Source organism: Panthera tigris, chromosome A3 (assembly GCF_018350195.1).
Source record: "Panthera tigris isolate Pti1 chromosome A3, P.tigris_Pti1_mat1.1, whole genome shotgun sequence".
Classification (NCBI taxonomy): Eukaryota; Metazoa; Chordata; class Mammalia; order Carnivora; family Felidae; genus Panthera; species Panthera tigris.
In genome coordinates, this window is record NC_056662.1 from 120,602,565 (window position 1) to 120,622,637 (window position 20,073).

At 34.5% G+C, this 20,073-nt stretch overlaps 1 protein-coding gene across 6 annotated transcripts in view; it reads left to right on the forward strand.

The window, feature by feature from the left end:
• ATAD2B (ATPase family AAA domain containing 2B) overlaps positions 1 to 20,073 on the forward strand; it is a 165,482-nt gene that overhangs the window by 93,497 nt on the left and 51,912 nt on the right. For all 6 annotated transcript variants that reach the window (XM_042982418.1, XM_042982415.1, XM_042982416.1 and 3 more), the window contains 3 exons: positions 2,884 to 3,195; positions 5,517 to 5,652; positions 13,678 to 13,864. In XM_042982418.1, coding sequence (XP_042838352.1) covers positions 2,884 to 3,195; positions 5,517 to 5,652; positions 13,678 to 13,864 — 635 coding nt within the window. The remainder of the gene's footprint in view (positions 1 to 2,883; positions 3,196 to 5,516; positions 5,653 to 13,677; positions 13,865 to 20,073) is intronic.

The following is a 20,073-nucleotide window of genomic DNA, read 5'->3' on the forward strand; positions in this document are numbered from 1 at the left end:
GATTTTGGCTCTTAAGTTCAAGCCCCCACATTGGACATAGAGCTTACTTTAAAAAAAAAAAGGAATGCTTTTTCCTTGGTATCTAGATATTTGTGTGTGTTCATTAGTATTAGAATTGTAATGGTAGAATTAATATGATTATGGAATTCTTATGAAAGGGATGTTGGTATTTTCTTTAACGTCAGCTTTTAACTTTCAAAAGGCTGTAGTGTGTTTTCTGTATATCTAGGATGATCATATTACCTACATCTAGTTTTCTAAATCAGGACCTTTTAGAAAGTGAAAAAATATACTGTTAATTATGATAAGACAAGAGGCCTAAACCAGGACACATGATACTAAATATAACTTTTTAGCCATGGTTTTCATGTAATTTTAATTGTTTTAGAGTCTAGTAAAGGAAGTATATTATTAATCAAGTAGTTCTCGGTGTTTTCTTTCGTATATGAGAATCACTTGTAAAGCTTTCTCAAAATATACATTTATGATATTAAACTGCCAGAGATTCTGATTCACTAGGTTTGTTGGGAATCTGGTGTTGCAGTTTCATTGTTGAGTAGCCAAGACTGAGAACCCCAGATATAAACGAATAATTCTCATTCACGGGCAAATGTAATGAAGATAAATCCATTCTTTTAGTCTATTGATTATGATAATCCAAGTGAAAATTTATTTCTTTAAATGGGATCTATTGTGAGAAACTTTTAAATTATCTTTAGTAGATTAAGAGAAAATGAACAGCGCATTACTATTATGTATGTTGCTGACATTATGTCAAACATAAATGTTATGGGCACCACTTATATAGAATACCTTCTAATGTTTTTTTTTTTTTTCTGTTTTGCATTGTTTCTGAGCTTGTTTTTTTTAAATTTAGGCTTTTGCTCTTAGAAATAGGATCATATAATATATTCTCCAGCTGTGTATACGCTTTTAAAGAAGAAAAAGAAATGTAGTTGTTTATGTTGTTTGAAGATGGTAGTTTATTTTTTTACGTGTTCTGAAATGGTTTATTTGATTAATTGTTTTTAACTGAGCTGGTATTTTATTAAACTAATATAGCTACGATATATATGGCATAGGAAAATGTACCTTTTTTTCCAGGTTTATTCATTGAGAAATAGAATATAAAATGAAAGACTATTCGTAGTTTGAAGAATTATTTGGTAGATTGATTGCTGTCATGGGACAGTGTTAGTGCTTAATCTGCTTATAGTTTTCTGAATTAGATTCTTAACAGTCATACTAAATTTTCCCTTAACTGAATAAATATTTCTTGAAGAATGCAATATTTTTCTATGTTTTTTCATAATTTTCATTGAAATTTTTATTTTTCATTAATGATTAAAGAATTTAGACATCTTCAAAAAAGATGAAAAATCTAGTAGATACAATTCCTCCACTTTTTATGATCCTATGTGGTAACGTTATAGTCTTAACTAACCAAACTATAACTCTGGAGTTACGCCTTTCTTTTTTTATTCATTCTTTCACTCAAGAAATATTTATTGGATATCTACTGAATGCTAGGCCAGGTATTATTTTCAGTATATGAGATATGTTAGTGAACGAAACTGATGAATATGCGTACACTCACAAAACTCACATTCTAGTTGGGGTAGGCAGACAATAAACATAATAGGTAAATGATACGGTGGTACATGTTATGGAAGAAAGGGAGCAAAGAGGATTTTTCTGTTATTTGTGGGACTTGATGAACAGGATTGCCCTACTAACAGTAGAGGTACATTTCATTATAGGTGTGTGAGTTACTTACAGTTTGCTTTATCTGATTTTGTGCCTTAATGTTCTTTTTCTGCCAGTTAGTCTGGGGCTGTTTCTTTTCTGCTCATAGTTTTCCTAATCACCATTTTTATTTCATTATTCAAGTGTTCCACAAGGTCATTGCCTGGAATAAAAAGATAAATAAGCTCGATGCCACTCTTTGAAGAGCATAGCGTTTAGTTTTAAAACTGGTTCAAGTAGTTCCCTCTGCTGGCATAACTGATAAAAGTGACCAAATATAAGTTTAATTGCTGATATAAAAACAACATAGCTGGTTTGAGTTTTTCTTCGTTTTTGTGGTTAAGACCTAAGAGTTTATTTGTGTTTTTGTATGTATTTGTTGCTTAAATGAGTGAAATGACTTCAAAGCCCTGGGGGCTTGATCTGTTAACTACAATAATTAGTTACATATGGGTAATGGGTAATGTAATACACTGTGTTTGTATAGACTTTAGAACTAGATTATCCATTGTTTTAAACATATATAAAAAGGAAATTAATATGGAAATTTAATGGATTCTTATTCCCTTTAATACCTTTGAAATTATGATAGATGGTGACAACTTTAAAGTATAATTTTTCAGGTAATTACATATAAATTTGTGGTTGGCACTCAAAGTTGGTAGTAGAATGACTCTGTTTTTGAGATTTCTGCATATATTCTGCTTTGTACTGCTCCCTTATATGTGTTTGCAAATTAATGATATTAGAAAAATTTACAGGTAAGTGTAATATCTTGAGGACTAAACTGATAATTGGGAATACTGATGAAAGATTGATATGAAACTTACTCTTTAAACACCTTTCCTGAAGAAAATTGTACATTATAATCAGTGTTTTTGGCACAAAGTACATGGCTTCTTATGATATCATTAGTTCATGTTTTGTTAATGAAAATATTCAGAATACTTTTATTACTGAGTAATTTTATTAGGTGATTTAAATGGTCAGTTTTTGCTAACAAAATTGCCTATAATTATTGATTTAGTATTATTTCTTAATATATACATTAATAAAGATGTATATATTTGCAAACTATAGTTGGTACTGTAAGAATGAACTTATTACCTTTGTTATTCTTTTCCTTTTGTGCATTAGGCTATTGTGGAGCTGATATCAAGGCCCTGTGCACTGAAGCTGCCCTCATTGCCCTGCGGAGGCGTTATCCCCAGATCTATGCTAGCAGTCATAAACTGCAGCTAGATGTTTCCTCAATAGTGCTCAATGCCCAAGATTTTTACCATGCAATGCAGAATATTGTGCCTGCTTCTCAACGTGCTGTCATGTCTTCGGGACACGCACTATCCCCCATCATAAAGCCGCTACTGGAAAGAAGCTTCAACAACATCCTAGCAGTCTTGCAAAAAGTGTTTCCTCATGCTGAAATTAGCCAGAGTGACAAGAAAGAAGGTACTATAAATTACTTTTTCATATTGTTAAAATGAAACAAGTATAGGCATAAATAAATTCTGAGTTTCGTCATAAGGTTATTTATATGTTATTCTTTTATATTTGCCATGAATATAGAAAATGTCTCTATTTCACTCACCAGGATATATTCCAGGCCTGGCATATTGCCTAGCATATGGTAGTTGCCTAGTGAATGCTTATAAAAAGAAAGAATGAATGTTCTATTTGTTATTGCTTGGGAGATTCTAAACATAGAAGTGTTACTCTCTTTAGAAAAGTTGACTATAATAATGATGGCTTACATTTAATTAATTAATTTAAAGACTATTAAAAAATATTTTTTAATGTTTATTTATTTTTGAGAGAGGACAGACAGAGAGCTTGCAGGGGAGGGCCAGAGAGAGAGGGAGACACAGAATCCAAAATAGGCTCCAGGCTCTGAGCTGTCAGCACAGAGCCTGATGCGGGGCTCGGACTCAGGAACTGTAAGATCGTAACAGCCAAAGTTGGATGCTTAACTGACTGAGCCACCCAGGTGCTCCAAGACTTTATTTTTAAATAATCTCTATACCCAACAGGGCTCAAATTTAAAACCCCCGAGATCAGGAGTCACATGTTCTACCGACTGAGCCAGCCAGCACCCCTGTATTTAATTTATTATAAAGCCCTTACATAAATTGTCACTTATTAACCCCCAGAACAGTCCAGTGGGGCAGGTACTTTTATACTGTAAAGGAGGAGACTGGAAGACTTAGGGATGTATTCACTTATTTAGGGTCATTCAGTAAGTTCCAGGGCTTACTCAAACCTAGGGCACCTAACTCCAGAACCTGTGTTCTTAACTATGTGGCTTATAATGTCCCTCTGGATTCAACTCATCAAGTATATTTTGTTGTTCTTGGCAGTGCATTCTGCAGTGTGCAGTGCAAATGGAGTGTAAATCATTAGTAAGGGAGTAAATCAGAACCTGGTTGTATAAGGTCTTGAATTCTAGCCTCAAGATTGGACCTGAGATACAAATAGGAAGTTACCTTTGAAAATTCATTAAGGGGCGCCTGGGTGGCTTAGTCGATTGAGCATCTGACTCTTGGTTTCAGCTCAGGTCATGATCTCAAGGTTTTGTGGGTTTGTGCCCTGCATTGGGCTCTGTGCTGGCAGCAAAAGCCTGCTTGGCATCCTCTCTCTCTCTCCCTCTGTCTGCCCCTCCCAACTCACTCTGTCTCTTTCTCTTTCAAAATAAACAAACATAAAAAAAAACAAGTCATTCATTTACAGGGAAACTTTAGGTTCATATACCAACCAAAGTAAGGCCTGTGAACTTTGAAGAGAAAGCAATATGCTTTTTAAAAAAATTTTTTTAATGTCTGTTTATTTTGAGAGAGACAGAGCAAGTGCAAGGAACGGTGGGGCGGGGGTGGGGGGCTGGGGTGGGGGGGGTGGGGTGGTGCTGGCAGAGAGAATCCCAAGCAGCCTGCATGCTGTCAGTGCAGAGCCCAATGCAGGGCTCTGTCTCACAAACTCTGAGATCATGGCCTGAGCCAATATGAAGAGTTGGGTGCTTAACTAACTGAGCCACCCAGATGTCCCCAAAGTAATAAGTTTTAATTATCTTAATTTTCCCAGTTTTTAGTACCTTATTTGGCAGGTAGTCTGCACCAGAAAATTGTTCAATTAATTATACTAACATAAAAAATATTATATATAGTAAAATCATCAACATTCAACGCATTTTGCTGTCTTTATAATTTATATTTTTCAAAAACTATATTTTTCAAGGATAGATTCTCATGAAATATCACATGAATTACTTGATTTCTTAAGTTTGTCAAATAGGAGGTTAAATATTTTGTTATGTATGAACTAGGTACTCTGCTGCGAATTGAACATTTCTTTTCTCTGATTTTCATAACTGAGGATATGTATCTTTCTCCCAATTTTTTTTAAGTTTATTTATTTGAGAGAGCTCATGGGTGTGTGTGCAGGCATGCACAAGCAGTCAAGGGCAGAGAGAAAGAGAGAGGGAGAGAAAGAATCCCAAGCACGTTCTGCACCATCAGCTCTGAGCCCGAGGCAGGGCTTGATCCCAGGAACTGGGAGATGATGACCTGAGCTGAAATTGAGAGTCGGATGCTTAACCTACTGAGCCAAATTATTAAAAAAGACTGCAGTTTGTCAATTTGCTTGGTTGATTTGTATTTGATAGGTAACTTGTTAATGGTACATGATTTTTAAACCTGTTGTCCTTAGCTTTGGAGGGGCACTAATATTAAATGACTTTGTAAGTCTCATAATCTTTGGATTTTTTTTTTTTTTTGGAATAGATATAGAAACTCTGATTTTAGATGATAGTGAAGATGAGAATGCTTTATCAATTTTTGAGACCAGTTGTCACTCAGGATCACCAAAGAAACAGTCATCAGCTGCTGCTATACATAAACCCTACCTTCATTTTACAATGTAAGTAACATACCAATTTTTTAAAAATTTAGAGTAATATTTACCACTTTATGGTTAGAATTATGGTATATTATTACTTATGGTTGTAACTTTGAAGACTTTGTTTTTTTCTGTCGTTTGGATATAATTCAGGAACATTTTTACTGTGTATGCTTTTTTTCTGTGGTAATAAAGTGGTGTATTGGTCAACTAAAGATGATTTTTTCTAAGCTGATTGTGTGATTTCTTCCTTTCTCTTTCTTTTTCTTTCTTTTCCCCCTCTTTCCTTTTTTCGTTCTTTCTTGCTCTTCCCTCCCTTTCTTTCTCTTTCTCTTTCTCTTTCTCTTTCTCTTTCTCTTTCTCTTTCTCTCTCTTTTCCTTTTCCTTTTCCTTTTCCTTTTCCTTTTCCTTTTCCTTTTCCTTTTCCTTTTCCTTTTCCTTTTCCCTTTCCCTTTCCCTTTCCCTTTCCTTTTCCCTTTCCTTTCCTTTCCCTTCCCTTTCCCTTTTCCCTCCACTCCCCTCCCCTTTTCTCTTTTCCTTCCTTCCTTCCTTCCTTCCTTCCTTCCTTCCTTCCTTCCTTCCTTCCTTCCTTCCCAGAGTGGAAGGAATGTCCCCGATTTTATGTCTTTTATTTTGAACTAAAATGCTCACAAATGAAATATTAACCGTGATCTGGAATATTTTAATTTGTAGTGTGAGATGATAATTTAGGGATTCTAAGAGTACTAAAGAGATTCTGAATTAGAAATCTCTTAGTAAACAGATAAACAGATAACTTTCTGGTTCTTCAAAACTTCATTAGTTTACACTTCTCTGATTTAGATTTTATGGGTTTTCTATTTACATTTACCTTTATCCGTGTTAAAGCAGCTTTCATTATGCACTTTTTATTGGGTAAACAATTTTAATGCTAATGTAATTTTTTAAAATTTAAATTCAAGTTAGTTAACATATAGTGTAATAATGGTTTCAGGAGTAGTGCTAATGTAATTTTAAATTAAAAGACCAAATAGTTTTCAAATAGTAGCAGCTTCATTTACATAATTAGCATGAATGTTATAGGATCATAATGTTTCTGCCAGGCAGGTCTATAATAGCACTTTTATTAGAAAAGGCTAGATTGATTATACTTTTAAGTAATTTTTTCAAATCTATTCTGAACAGATTTAAATCTTCCAACTTGAAGTTTCTCTTATGTAGATTACAGTAAAATGTTAATTTGATTATTTGCATTGATAACTTTCTTTTTATTTTTTAAAATGAGAGTAAGTTATTTTCATTTACTCTTTTTTCTTTTGTTCTTTAGCAGCAAGCTCTTTTATTAGTAACTTTTCTTCTGTTCTGGATCTTTATGTCCTTAGGGACATTTTTTTGGGGACTTTTTCAGTAATTTCTCAAATCTGTTTTATTGATGGCTAAGGGAAAACCAAACAATCATTTTTTTTTTCTATTACCTGGCTACCCTATATGCGTGTGTATGAGTGTGTGATTTGTTTTGACAGTTTTACCTGTTTGTATTTGAAATATATGATAGGAGCTAGGAAACTATCAAGACTTGTTTCAATTTTATGAGATAGTTCTGTTGTTAGTAAAGTAATATAGAAATAGATTTTGATATTAGAAAACTTCATGTGCAGTTTTGAGGTTGACTTTTTATTAACATTCTCTGTCATTGATTTAATGCGTATCACTGGTATGGCTTTTTTAATTTGGTTTAAACCTTTTTGAAGGAATTGGCTGAATTTTAGCTTCTTTAGGTAAACTTTTCTAGTTCATGATATGATCTTTATTTAGTAGGAAGCCAGCTGTATCCTAGAAATAAGCTTGTTTTGTTTTAGATGTTTTGATAAATTCCATCCATTTATTTCTTTACTCACCTAGCCATTCTGCCAGTTTTTATGTGTTTATGCCAGGCACTGTACTAGGTGCTGAAAAAATATTCATGCTTATGAATAAGATACAAAGTAGGTCTTACTCTGGAGAAGTTCTTGTTATTGAAGGTGACAGACGTTGTGATATGGCTGAAGTGATGTGTTAGAAGAATTAGAAGTTTCCATTGGGAAGTTCAGGTAGGCTTGACAGAAGAAATGGTGATATTTGCTGTCTTTCTGAGTATAAAGGGTTAGGAGTTCGTATCTGATGTTCATTACAAACTAAACATGTGGTAGGTATATAAAGCTTGAGGCTTTATATGTAGCAATACAAATAGGCCTCTCAGCAATCATATAGCATTTGTGGTATCATTGTTTTATAGATTAGGAAACTGAACCACAATGAAAAATAAGTAAATCACCCATGATTAAGCTGATAGTAGGTAGCAGAGCCAGACTCTACTGTTTGTTTCCTAGGATCCTATTTTTTTCTATTACTGTATGTGATTTCTAAATTGATTTCTGAGCTTAATAGGTAGGTAGGGAATTGTATTGCTTTTTTGGGTAGGTTGGACAATACAATTTTCACACTTTCCAAGAAGCATATACTTTAGAATATAAACTTTTGGTAAGGGCTGTACATTTTTGTTGTTGTTGGTTTGGTTTGGCCTTCTGTCTGAATGCTTGTTAGCATGCCAGGTCAATACAGAAAAAGTGCTAGACAAGTAGAAAGCATGATTTTAACACTGGTCTCCAGTAACACTAGCTTGGGCATTGCTGGTGGGTTTCTGTTTCCGGGAATAGTTTCCTAAAACAATGTTGAAACCTTTATTTAGATTAAAAAAAAATGTTCTTTAACATTTATTCATTTTTGAGAGACAGAGCACAAGCAAGGGAAGGGAAGAGAGAGAGGGAGACAAAGAATCCGAAGCAGGCTCCAGGCTCTGAGCTGTCAGCACTGAGCCCAACGCGAGGCTCGAACCCACAAACCGTAAGATTATGACCTGAGCTAAAGTCAGATGTTTAACCAACTGAGTCACCCAGGTGCCCCAAACCTTTGTTTAAATTTAAGGTGAAATAGAAGTCAAGATGTTTAAGGTCTATCAATCTGACAGAAAACCCTTATGATGGAAATAAGTTTTCTTTCTTACTGTATATTACCTGCCATAAGGGGATTAGAAACAGATTTCTGAGGTTTTCTAAATGAAAATAGCTTTGTTTTTTCTGATTAGAAAGATGATATACTCTGTAGAAAAATTCAAGTAATAAAGAAGAGCTTAAAGAAGAAAGTAAAAATTAAAGCCCAAGCAGTTGAAGGTAATTTTTGTTAAAGTTTTGGTGACCACACTTCCATATTCTCTCTATGCATATAGATAGACCTACATATTTTTTTTATATAAATTAAAATCCTCCTGTAAGTCTCTTAACATAACTTGCTTTTTTATCCACTATGTTGGGAACATTATTTCATGCTAGTATATGTCTAATGTCATTCTTTTAATATTTTATATTTTGGGTGTTCTGTAATTTTTATAATCTTATTGATAAATATTGAAATTTCCAATTTTCTTCTTTTATGATAGATATGTGGATCTGGATAGGCATCTTTCTCAGTATACATTTTTAGTACTATCTGGTTGATGGTTTAGGGTAAATTTTAAAAACAGTGATTGTTCTATCAAAGCGTATATACATTTAAAAACTTGATACAGGTTGTTAAATTGACTTTCAGAAAGGTTGTACCAATTTACATTTTTATCACTGATGTAGGAGAGTGTTATTTTTCCTATAACCTTGTTATTTCTGAACACTGTTTGCCTTTTAAAATTTTTGCCAACCAGGTAGATGAAAATAATATCTTCTTGCTTGTTTGAATTGTTCATTTGTTCTTTCATATTTGCTCAGATACATTATCAAAGTGTCCCATCATGTGCCATATGTTGTCCTAGGTACTTGGAATATGTCTGTGAACAAAATGGACAAAGATCCCTGCCCTTATTGAACTTACATGTTAGATGGAGTGTATCTAATAGGTATCGATGAAACAATAAGTGTAATATATTAAATATTAGAAGATATATACTATGAAAAAAATTTAGAGAATGCTTAAGAGGTAGGGGGTCCTTGGGAGTAGAATGAGTTGCGGAATATCCTTTGTAAACATTTCAGCATATACGTGACATAATTGCCAAGTTTAATTTTGGAAAATTTTGCTTTTTTCCATTACCACAAGTCATGAGAAAACCCAGTTTTCCCAACATCTTCTCACTAATGGTATTAAAATTTATTTTTAGTGTATCAATCTAACATTTTCCTCATAAAAGATGTTTTTTTCATTATTTTCAAAATTTTGTCATCTGTTAGTAACTACCAAATATTTCTTAAAAAAAAATTTTTTTTAATGTTTATTTATTTTTGACAGAGAGAGACAGAGCATGAGCGGGGGAGGGGCAGAGAAAGAGGGAGACACAGAATCCGAACGAAGCAGGTTCCAGGCTCTGAGCTGTCAGCACAGAGCCGATGCGGGGCTCAAACTCATAGACTGCGAGATCATGCATGACCTGAGCCGAAGTCAAACACTCAACCAACTGAGCCACCCAGGCGCCCCCAGATATTTCTTTTTTTTTAATGTTTATTTATTTTGAGAGAGAGAGAGAGTGCACACACGCACACACAAGTGGGAGAGGGACAGAGAGAGAGAGAGAGGGAGAAAGAATCCCAAGCAGGTTCTGTGCTGCCAGTGTAGAGCCTGACGCAGGGCTGGATCTCACCATTTGTGAGCCCATGACCTGAGCTGAAATTAGGAGTTAGGTGCTTAACTGACTTAGCCACCCAGGAGCCCAACTACCAAGTCTTTCTTAAGCCAACATTGGTCTTGAGCTTTAGACCATCTCTAGCTGTCTCTCACCCTTTGTGTGCCACAGATCTTTCATTATGTACTGGACTGGGTCTCCCCTTCTCTTCCAGTGGGTATCAGAGCTCCCATGGACCCAAGGTGATGTTGCAACTAGAAATGGGCATCTTCCTCAACTCCTTCCTCTTTCTTTACTCTGTACCTAGTCAATGTCCAGGTCCTGTAATTAAGTCTCATCTCAGGCTGTTCCTTCTCACCTCTTCTGACACTGTTCTTGTCTAGACTGTCATTACTATCTCATGCCTGGGTTGATACTGCAGACTCCTAACTGGTCATCTTTCCTCCTGTTTTGCCCTCATTCATTTCCTATCCTGGCATAGTGATAATAGAATTTTCTTCTAAAACATGTATATGATTATATCACTTCCCCTGCTTAAGTATCTTAATGCTTCCTCATGGTCTTCAATGTGTGTCCCAAACTTTTAACATGGCTTATAAAACCCTTTGTAGGTTTTCATGGTCTGATTCTCCTTTCCCCTAACCACAGAACCTTTATACATACATGGCTTTAAAACCTTAAAAGAAGCTAGTTGTATGAACTATTACTCCAAAGGGCCAGGAGCCTTTGGTCCTTTGCACATCCTATTTTTGTTTCTTGGAATTGTCCTTTCTGCCTCCGTCCTGTTGGGTTTGTGCTTTTGTAACACTGTCCAGGAAAGCCTTTGTTGAGTCTGTAATTGTGGTCTGCCATAGCATTCTGTACTTAAACAGTGCTGCTTGTTAATCACACTGAATTATTTTAGTTTGTAGATTTCCTTTTTCTACTTCATACCATTCAAGTGTGAGCTCTATGATAACTGGTATTGTTAGATACCCAGGGTGAGGGACTTAGCATAGGAACCATTCTCCAATTATTAAATGAATGAACATTTTAAGAAATGTTATCTGTTTCTATTTTCTTTTTGAATTGTCTGTGTCCTTTGCTCATGAAGCTGTTTTTTGTTGTTGTTGTTGTTGTTGTTGTTGTTAAAACACTTTGAACATAAGCTCTTTATACATTAAGAACCATTCCTGTTAATGGCAGATTGTTTGTCTCATTTGATTGTTTGCCATTTGATTCAGATTGTAATTTTTGAGTTACAAAAGTTTGTAGATTATGAATTAAAAAATACATAATCTTGTGTTTTTTCTTTGTTAGAATTAATTTTGTTCTGTGAAATGAGGGTCTGAATCTTCCCTATTTAAAAAAATTTAAAAAAATTTTTTTAAATGTTTTATTTATTTTTGAGAGAGTGTGAGTTGGGGAGGGGCAGGGAGAGAGGGAGACACAGAATCTAAAGCTGGCTCCAGACTCTGAGCTGTCAGAAAGAGCCAGATTTGGGGCTTGAACCGTTGAACCATGAGATCATGGACCTGAGCTGAAGTCGGATGCTTAACTGACTAAGCCACTCAGGCGCCCCTCTTCTCTATTTTAAAATAACATTTATTTTATAATCTCCCTTCCATTTATTTTTTATGCTTATTATCTTGTATGAAATTCTTTGAACTATGATGATTTGTTTCCTGGCTGCCTATTCTATTGATCTGTTTCTTTTCTTTGGTGTATTCTACATTATATTCTATTATTCTGTTCTGTAATACTTTTTTTTTTTTTTTTAAGTTTATTTAAGAGAGGCAGAGTAGGGGAGGGGCAGACAGGGAGAGAGAGAATCCCAGGTAGGCTCTGTACCATCAGCGTGCAGCCCAATGTGGGGCTTGGACTAATGAATTGTGAGATCATGACCTGAGCTAAAACCAAAAGTCGGACACTTAACTGTCTAAGCCACCCAGGTGCTCTTGCAATAGATTTTTTTTAATGTTTTTAAATTTATTTTGAGAGAGAGAGCACGAGCAAGTGAGGGAGGGGCAGAGAAAGGAAGAGAGAGAATCCCAAGCAGGCTCCATGCTTAGTGTGGAGCCCAACGTGGGGCTTGATCCCATGAACCTGTGAGATCGTTACCTGAGCCGAAATTAAGAGTCGGACGCTTAATTGACTGAGCCACACAGGCGCCCCTGTAATATATTACAATATAAAGTAGTGTACGTGTTAGCACGGTGGTTCAGCTTAGCAATTATATGGACCTGAATGAGATTTGAACTCTTTGACCACCCATTTGTAACAGTCCATTACCTAACTTCTCTGAGTCTTGGTTTCTTCATCTGTTTAATAAGAAGAAACTATGTGTTTCATAGAATTGCTAAGAAAACTAAAACTATGTGAGGTACTTATTATTGAAACAGGTTTAACTGTTCTAAAATTGGGTCTAGCACACTTTACCAAATAGCGTGGAGCCTGCTTGGGATTCTCTCTCCCCCTTTCTCGCTTGCTCTTATTATCTCTCTCTCAAAATAAATAAATAAACATTAAAAAAAGAAAGGATCTTCTTTCCTTCTTTATTTTGGTTATTGATGGTGTTATTATGTTTTGATTTTTCTGTTTCTGTTTTCTGACTTGTTACTTTTGGTAGATTCTGACAGTTATTAATTAGTTGATTCTCTTGGATTTTTTTAGTGCATAATCGTATCCTTTACAAGTAACAGTGTTTTCCTGATTTCTTTCTGTTCCAGTTTTTATTTGCTTTATTCTTACTGCATTGCTTAAAATTTCCTATGTTATCTATAATGATAGATAAACTTGTTTCATTCATCATTTTAATGGGGTTGTGGAATCTTGAGAGTGTAAGTTCAGCTTGGTTTAATACATTTTCCTAAATTTGTTTTCTGTATTGTAGGTCTTTAGACGTCATGTATTAGGGTGTGGACATTTAGTTTGTATTGGCCCCAAACCAAAATTTGCTGCCACTGAAAAAGTCCTACATTTATTTTCTATCTTAAAAATTGTGGTAAAATATACATTAAATTTACCATTTTAACCATTAAAAAAAAAAGTCCTACATTTTGGGTAATCTTCAGATATACCTACTTCTTTGTTGAAATGGGATTCTTAACATTTGATTTTGAATAATTAATAGCTATGTCTCCTTAGTGTCTGAAGTGTTTTCCAAGTAATATGTATGGTATGATAGAATGAATACCCAGGTATTATTACTTTGTTTTAGAATGAGTTTTTATACTTTTACATCATGGTTATTACAATTGTCAGGGAGATCAACATTTTAAAATGCTAATTAATGAAAAAATGATTCACTGTACTTGAAGTAAAAGAGAAAATTCTATTAATTTGGAGTTACATATTTAGTGTAAATATTTTACCTAATACTTCATACTGATCTTCAGAGTGTATCGTTTTGAAATAATTATCATGTCTTATATGTATTCCAGGTCACCATATCATCAGCCAACCTCTTACAGGCCAAGATTATTGCTGTCTGGAGAAAGAGGCTCAGGTCAAACTTCTCACCTTGCTCCAGCACTTTTGCACACTCTAGAAAAATTCTCTGTGCACAGACTAGATCTCCCAGCACTTTATTCAGTTAGTGCCAAAACACCTGAAGAATCATGTGCACAGGTAGGTTTGTACCGTATCAGAGTACTTCCAGCTTTCTTAATTGTTTATATCTCTGTATCTCAGTAGTGTTTATAAAGTCTTTTCAAAGAACAGTAATGCGAATATTAACTCTTTGTTGGTTACTCATTAGCATTCTAATATTAAGGCCAGGGATCCTTTTGATGTATAACATGTTTAAAAGTGAGCTTATTGTTTTCCCCATATTTCATTCTTTTCTGAAATTTTAATATCCTGTTTCTTATATTAAAGTTTTATTAAACGTTATAGAAAGGAAGCTTCTTTTGCCTTCTTCTGACCCTCTTTTCAACACTGTGGTTTCAGAGTCTTTCTAGATTTCAGTGTGTACTTAGAGCCTTACTGTATGTAGTTGGGGGAAATTAACACAAAAATGATAGCAATTTAAAAATTATATATATTTCTATCAGTAGTCAAGTGTGTGTGATATTTGACTTTTAACTACTTTGTGCCTGTTTGTGAAGTGCAGAGTTCTAGTGGGGTGTTCGTATAACTATGAATTTATTATAAGTGTATCATGTTGGAACAAGTTAGGGGAATGCCACTTTCAACTCTGATATTTAGCCTACTTTTAGAGATTACATGACCAGAGTAGTAACACTTAAGAGCATTGTGCATAATTATGTTGTGTTTTTGAGTACATTTTATAACTATTTAATACATACACATATACTACCTAATTGAAAACCATTCTGTATCTTGTAGAAAGAAAACATATATATATATATATATGTATATATTTCATGGTCCACAGCATTGATTTCGTTTCTCTTTTACTTACAGTTGTCTGAGTATCAGCATCCTAGCATCATTCACTACTTAGAAAGCTCTATTTAAAAGTTTTTTCACCCCAAAACCCATGGCTTAAATAAAAACTATATACAAATAATTTGCTACAAATTTTGTACATTTAACTCATCCTGGCTGGGAGTGTTTTCCAATAATGTTGATTTATATGTTTGTTCATATTTTTCCTTTTTAGTGAGACAAAATTATTGCAGTTTGTATGCAAGTTAAGAGAATTGCCCAGTACCATTAAAAATAAATCCAGCGGAGAGAGGATCTAAACAGACACTAAGTGTGGAAGGAGAAATTGAGTATCAAAAAGCACTAAATCCAGATAGTTTCATGGGTGAATTCTTTTAATCCTAAAGGATAAGATCATTTTGATGCTAAACTGAAATACAGAGGAAAACAGAGTAATTTCACTTAGGCAATGGTGGTAAAGTAAATATTACAAATGGATTCTAGTAGCACATCAGAAGTGTAATATGCCATTATTAAGACATGCAAAATTGATTCAGTTAGACATTGAGAGATAAAAATATTGGAACAGACATTGAAGTTATAAATATTTGCCTGTGATATGATTGTATATTTGGAGACTTTTTAGGACTTACTGAAAAATTATTAGGGACAATAAGAGAATTCTGCAAGGTGGACACCTTTCAAAGTTAATATTATAAAATAAGTAGTTTTCTTTTATACACCCAGTAACAAGTTAGAAATATAATGGAAAAAATGGTCCTAATTAAAATAGCATCTAATTTTACCTAGAAATTAAATAATTAATTTTCAGTGTCTAAAAGAAGAAAAACCAAAAAAACACACCTTGTTTTTAATTACTATAGTTCAAAGTATGGATTCAAGTCAAATTGCAAATTGGTTAAAATATTAGCTACTTGGCTTATTGGTTGTGGCCTTGGACAAATTGCTTAACTTCTTTGAGACTTAATTTTCTTACCTATGAAACAAAGGTAATGATAACTGCATAAGGTGGTTGTGACTACTAAAATCAGTTCATCCAATAGGTTTGGTATATAGTAAGTACCCTGTAGCTCTTAACTGTCATTATATTTATCACTGCTACTGCAGCTTCCTTACATAGCTGAGGGCTGGTAAGACTCAAAATTGGAAAGCTGTGAGTTCTTTTCTAAATTAATGTATAAATTAAGTTCAGGCTCAAGTATAATATTCCCAAAATTTAAGAGGAAAAGTTAAAAAAAAAAAGTGCTTTGCGTTTCTTCTAAAATGAATTCTTCAGAAAATGAATATGAGCATAGCAAGGAGAGTTCTGGAGGAAAAAGTATAATGAAAGGAGCTCTACCAGATTTTTAAAGGTGTTACAGAATGTAGTAATAAAGAATATGTAACGGTGCAGGAATGGACAGACAAAGTAATAGAAGAGAGAATTAACCCTTAGGCCTACATAGAATGAGAATTTAGTATCTGATGATGATTAGCATATGATGATGGTAAATGATGATGATGATGATAACGATGACATTTGATATCATACAGTAGATGGATTATTTAATAAATGGTCTTAGAAAACTGACTCAATGAGGGGAAAAAGAAAAAAACAAAACTGAATTTCTACTTTTTATTGTAGCCCCAACATAAATTCTACATTGTTAATGGAAGTGTAAAAGGGGAATTCACAAGGTCAATATGTTTAAAATCTTGAGTATGAGAAAGTAGTCTCTAAGCAGTGAACACAGCCAGAAAACATAAAGATATGAACAAATTTGACTTTATAAAATTTTTAATTATACATGGCAGAAATAATTGTTTTTGTAAAATTAATAGACACAACCTGGCGAAAAAGTGTGTGTGTAACACACATGTTCAGGATAAGCTTCTGAAATATACAAAAATATGTTAAAATCAGTAAGAAGCAAGAATGACACCCTAATATAAAAATTGGCAAAATAGCATGCCATTTATAGGAAGAAAACAATAGAAAAAGCAACCAATAAAAGTTTGAAAAGATTCTTAGCTTTACAGCTGAAGAAAATGCAAATTAAAGCAACACGAATTTAAAAAAATTAAAAAGAAAAGAAAAGAAGGAGCGCCTGGGTGGCTCAGTCGGTTGAGCGTCCAACTTTGGCTCAGGTCATAATCTCACAGTCTGTGAGTTTGAGCCCCACGTCGGGCTCTGTGCTGACAGATTGGAGCCTGGAGCCTGCTTTGGATTCTGTGTCTCCCTCTCTCTCTCTGCCCCTCCCCTGCTCATGCTCTGTCTCTTTCTGTCTCAAAAAGAAATAAAAACATATAAAAAATTTAAAAAAAAAGGCAACACGATACTATTTTGAAGCAACTGTCTGGTTTGTAAAAATAAAAAGCTTGATGATGCCTGATGATTTTAGAGTCATTGACACCATTTAAAAAAATTTTAAGAACATATTCCTTTTGTTCCAGGAATTTTACATTAAGGAATTTTTCCTAAAGATGTATTAGATCTAATAGTCACTGCTGAATGTACAAGGACATTTATCACAGCATTGTATGGAATTCCCAAACTAAATAAGACCAACAAACTAAGTGTCCTTTAATGATGGATGGGCTGTGATAAATTATGGTATATCCTTACATATTATGAGGTCATTAACAAGAATGAGGTAAATTTACATAAGGCTGATATGGAGAGATGAAGGAGATATTTGTGAAAAAGCAAGTCATAAATTGGTCTATTAAAATAGAATCTTTGTGTAAAAAACCTTAAAAATGTATATTCATGCTTTTATATATAAATCGTGTGCAAGAATATCCTAAAAAACTGTTAATAATCATTGCTTTGGCTTTGGGGAAGGAATTTAGAGAATTGGGAAATGAATAAAACTTTTTCATTTTAGGTTACACTCTGCTGTACAGTTTAGGTTTCTTTTTTTGACATGTGTATTTGACAGTATGGAGCAAACTGAAGAAAATCACTCTGAAAGAGGAACATTTTCAAAGTGAGACGGTATTCTGTGTATAGCTGTTCTTTATGGCTAATACATGTATATACATGTTCATAAATCCATTATTGAGTATTAGGTGAGGAGATACTTAGGATCCATTGTAGTAAATCATATGTTGGTATTACTGAGATCCTAGGATATTTTTTTTTTTGTATTCTACTGGGCATCATTGGGCCAAATTTGAATTCTAACTGTATACTTTTTGGTCTCTTACTCAGTTCCTGGCTTTTAATTTTTGGTGTGTTCTTGGAGAGGGTGGAGAGAGATGTCCCTTGGCAGTGTAAAGGAAGAAAAACTTAACATTTATTGTTTTGGTTGTATTACACTGCATTTAGTACATCAAGAAGTCTTCTGTTCCTTGCTTTTGCCTACAAGATTGTGGGTTAGAAGTAATGCTTATTCTTGAGTGACCACACCTGGGTGTCTAGTCTGCTCAGGACTGAGTCAGAATTTTGTAGCTATGGTAGCTGAAGCTCAGACTTCTGAACATTGGCCAGAGACCAGATAAACTGTCTTGATTAATCCCTGATTATTTGTATCTCAAGTGCATTTTTAAAGTTATTTTAAATCATAAATATATTACTGTCGCTCCCCCAGATTTATTTATTAAATGTTTATTTTTTATTAATTTTTTTTTTTACATTTATTCATCTTTTGAGAGATAGAGACAGTACGAGTGGGGGAAGGATCGAGAGAGAGGGAGCCACAGAATCCAAAGCAAGCTCCAGGCTCTCATCTGTCAGCACGGAGCCCAACGCGGGGCTTGAACTCAGGAACAGTGAGATCTTGACCTGAGCTAAAGTTGGATACTTAACTGACTGAGCCACCCAGGCGCCCCAAATATTTATTTTTATTTAAGAGGAAGAGAGAAAGAGAGAGGGCGAGGGAGCAAGGGAGGGGGAGAGAGCAAGAAGGATAAGGATCCAAAGCAGGATTCTGTGCTGACAGCAGAGAGCCCGACGTAGGGCTCAAACCTACAAACCCATGAGATCATGACCTGAGCTGAAATTGGATGCTTAACCAACTGGGCCACCCAGGTGCCCCCTAAAAGATTATTTAAAAGGAGACTATTATGTAATAAAACTGAGGAATTTTTTCTTTCCTTTGTCTATTTTAAGTTTATTTATTTATTTTGAGAGAGAGAGTGAGAGCAAGCATGTGCACGAGTTGGGGAGGGGCAGAAAGAGGGGGCAGAGAAAATCCCAAGCAGACTTCTCACTGTCAGTGCAGAGCCCCTATGTGGGGCTCAAACCCACAAACTGTGAGATTGTGACCTGAACCGAAATCCAGAGTCTGACTCTTAACTGACTGAGCCACCAAGGCACCCCAAGAAGTTTTTCTTAATTTGTGGATCTGTAACTGGGTAGAAGAAGGCATAAAAGTCCTAGGTAAGAGAGCATACTAGTCAGGTGCTAAAATGTTGGAAAGAGGTGGTGGGTATTAAGTAGGGTGGACAATTCTTATGATGAGCACTGGGTGTTGTATGTAAGTGATGAACCACTGAATTCTGCTCCTGAAACCAATATTGCACAGTATGTTAACTAAAATTTAAATAAAAATTTGAAGAAAAAACAAAACAAAAATAAAAATGCTGGAAAGAATAAAAGCCTCTTCTTTCTATTCCTCTGTTCTGTATTCCCTTTCTTTTGCCTTACTTCTCTTGAGAGCTAGTCTTCCTATAGGCAGGATTTTCTCAAAATAGATGTGGTTTCGTCTGTGGCACATTATTCTTCTGTGTTTTTCTCTTTTCCCTAGTCTCTAAGATACTTAATATAAATTAAATTGGATTATTTAATAGTGTGACACAAACATGGAAAGAAGTCTTCAATTACTTTTAAAGGGCTGTATTTATATATATGATAAGATGGGAAAGGGGAAGAGCCCAGTTTATAGTTCTTTATACATTTTTAATTGTCTTTTCTTTAAAACATATCCACATACAAGCATATATATATTAATCCTTCTTTTCTCCTTCATACTGTCTCAGCTGATGATGAATATTACAAAGTGTGTGAAAATGGTAGAGGAATTCGTGTCTACTATAGGGTTTTGTCATTGTTTCTTAAGATTTAGTGGGTATAAGCCTCTTCTGGGAGTGCTTATTAAAATTTCTTATTCCCTGGCTCTACACCCAGGAATTCTGATTCTTTACATTTGGGGTGAGCCCCAGGAATCTGTGCTTTAAACCTGAATCCAGGTGTTACTATTCTAGGTCTTAAGAGATCAGTCACACTTGGAGATTTAGTACTTTGGGTGATAACTGGACACTAGACATTTATTACTGAAAACAATTGCCAGAATTCATAAAGTGGTTTTGTCTGTGTGTATGTCTGTATCTATCTATCTATCTATCTATCTATCTATCTATCTATCTATCTATCTGTCTGCCTGTCTATGTATGTATGTATGTATGTATGTATGTATGTATGTATGTATCTATCTATCTATCTA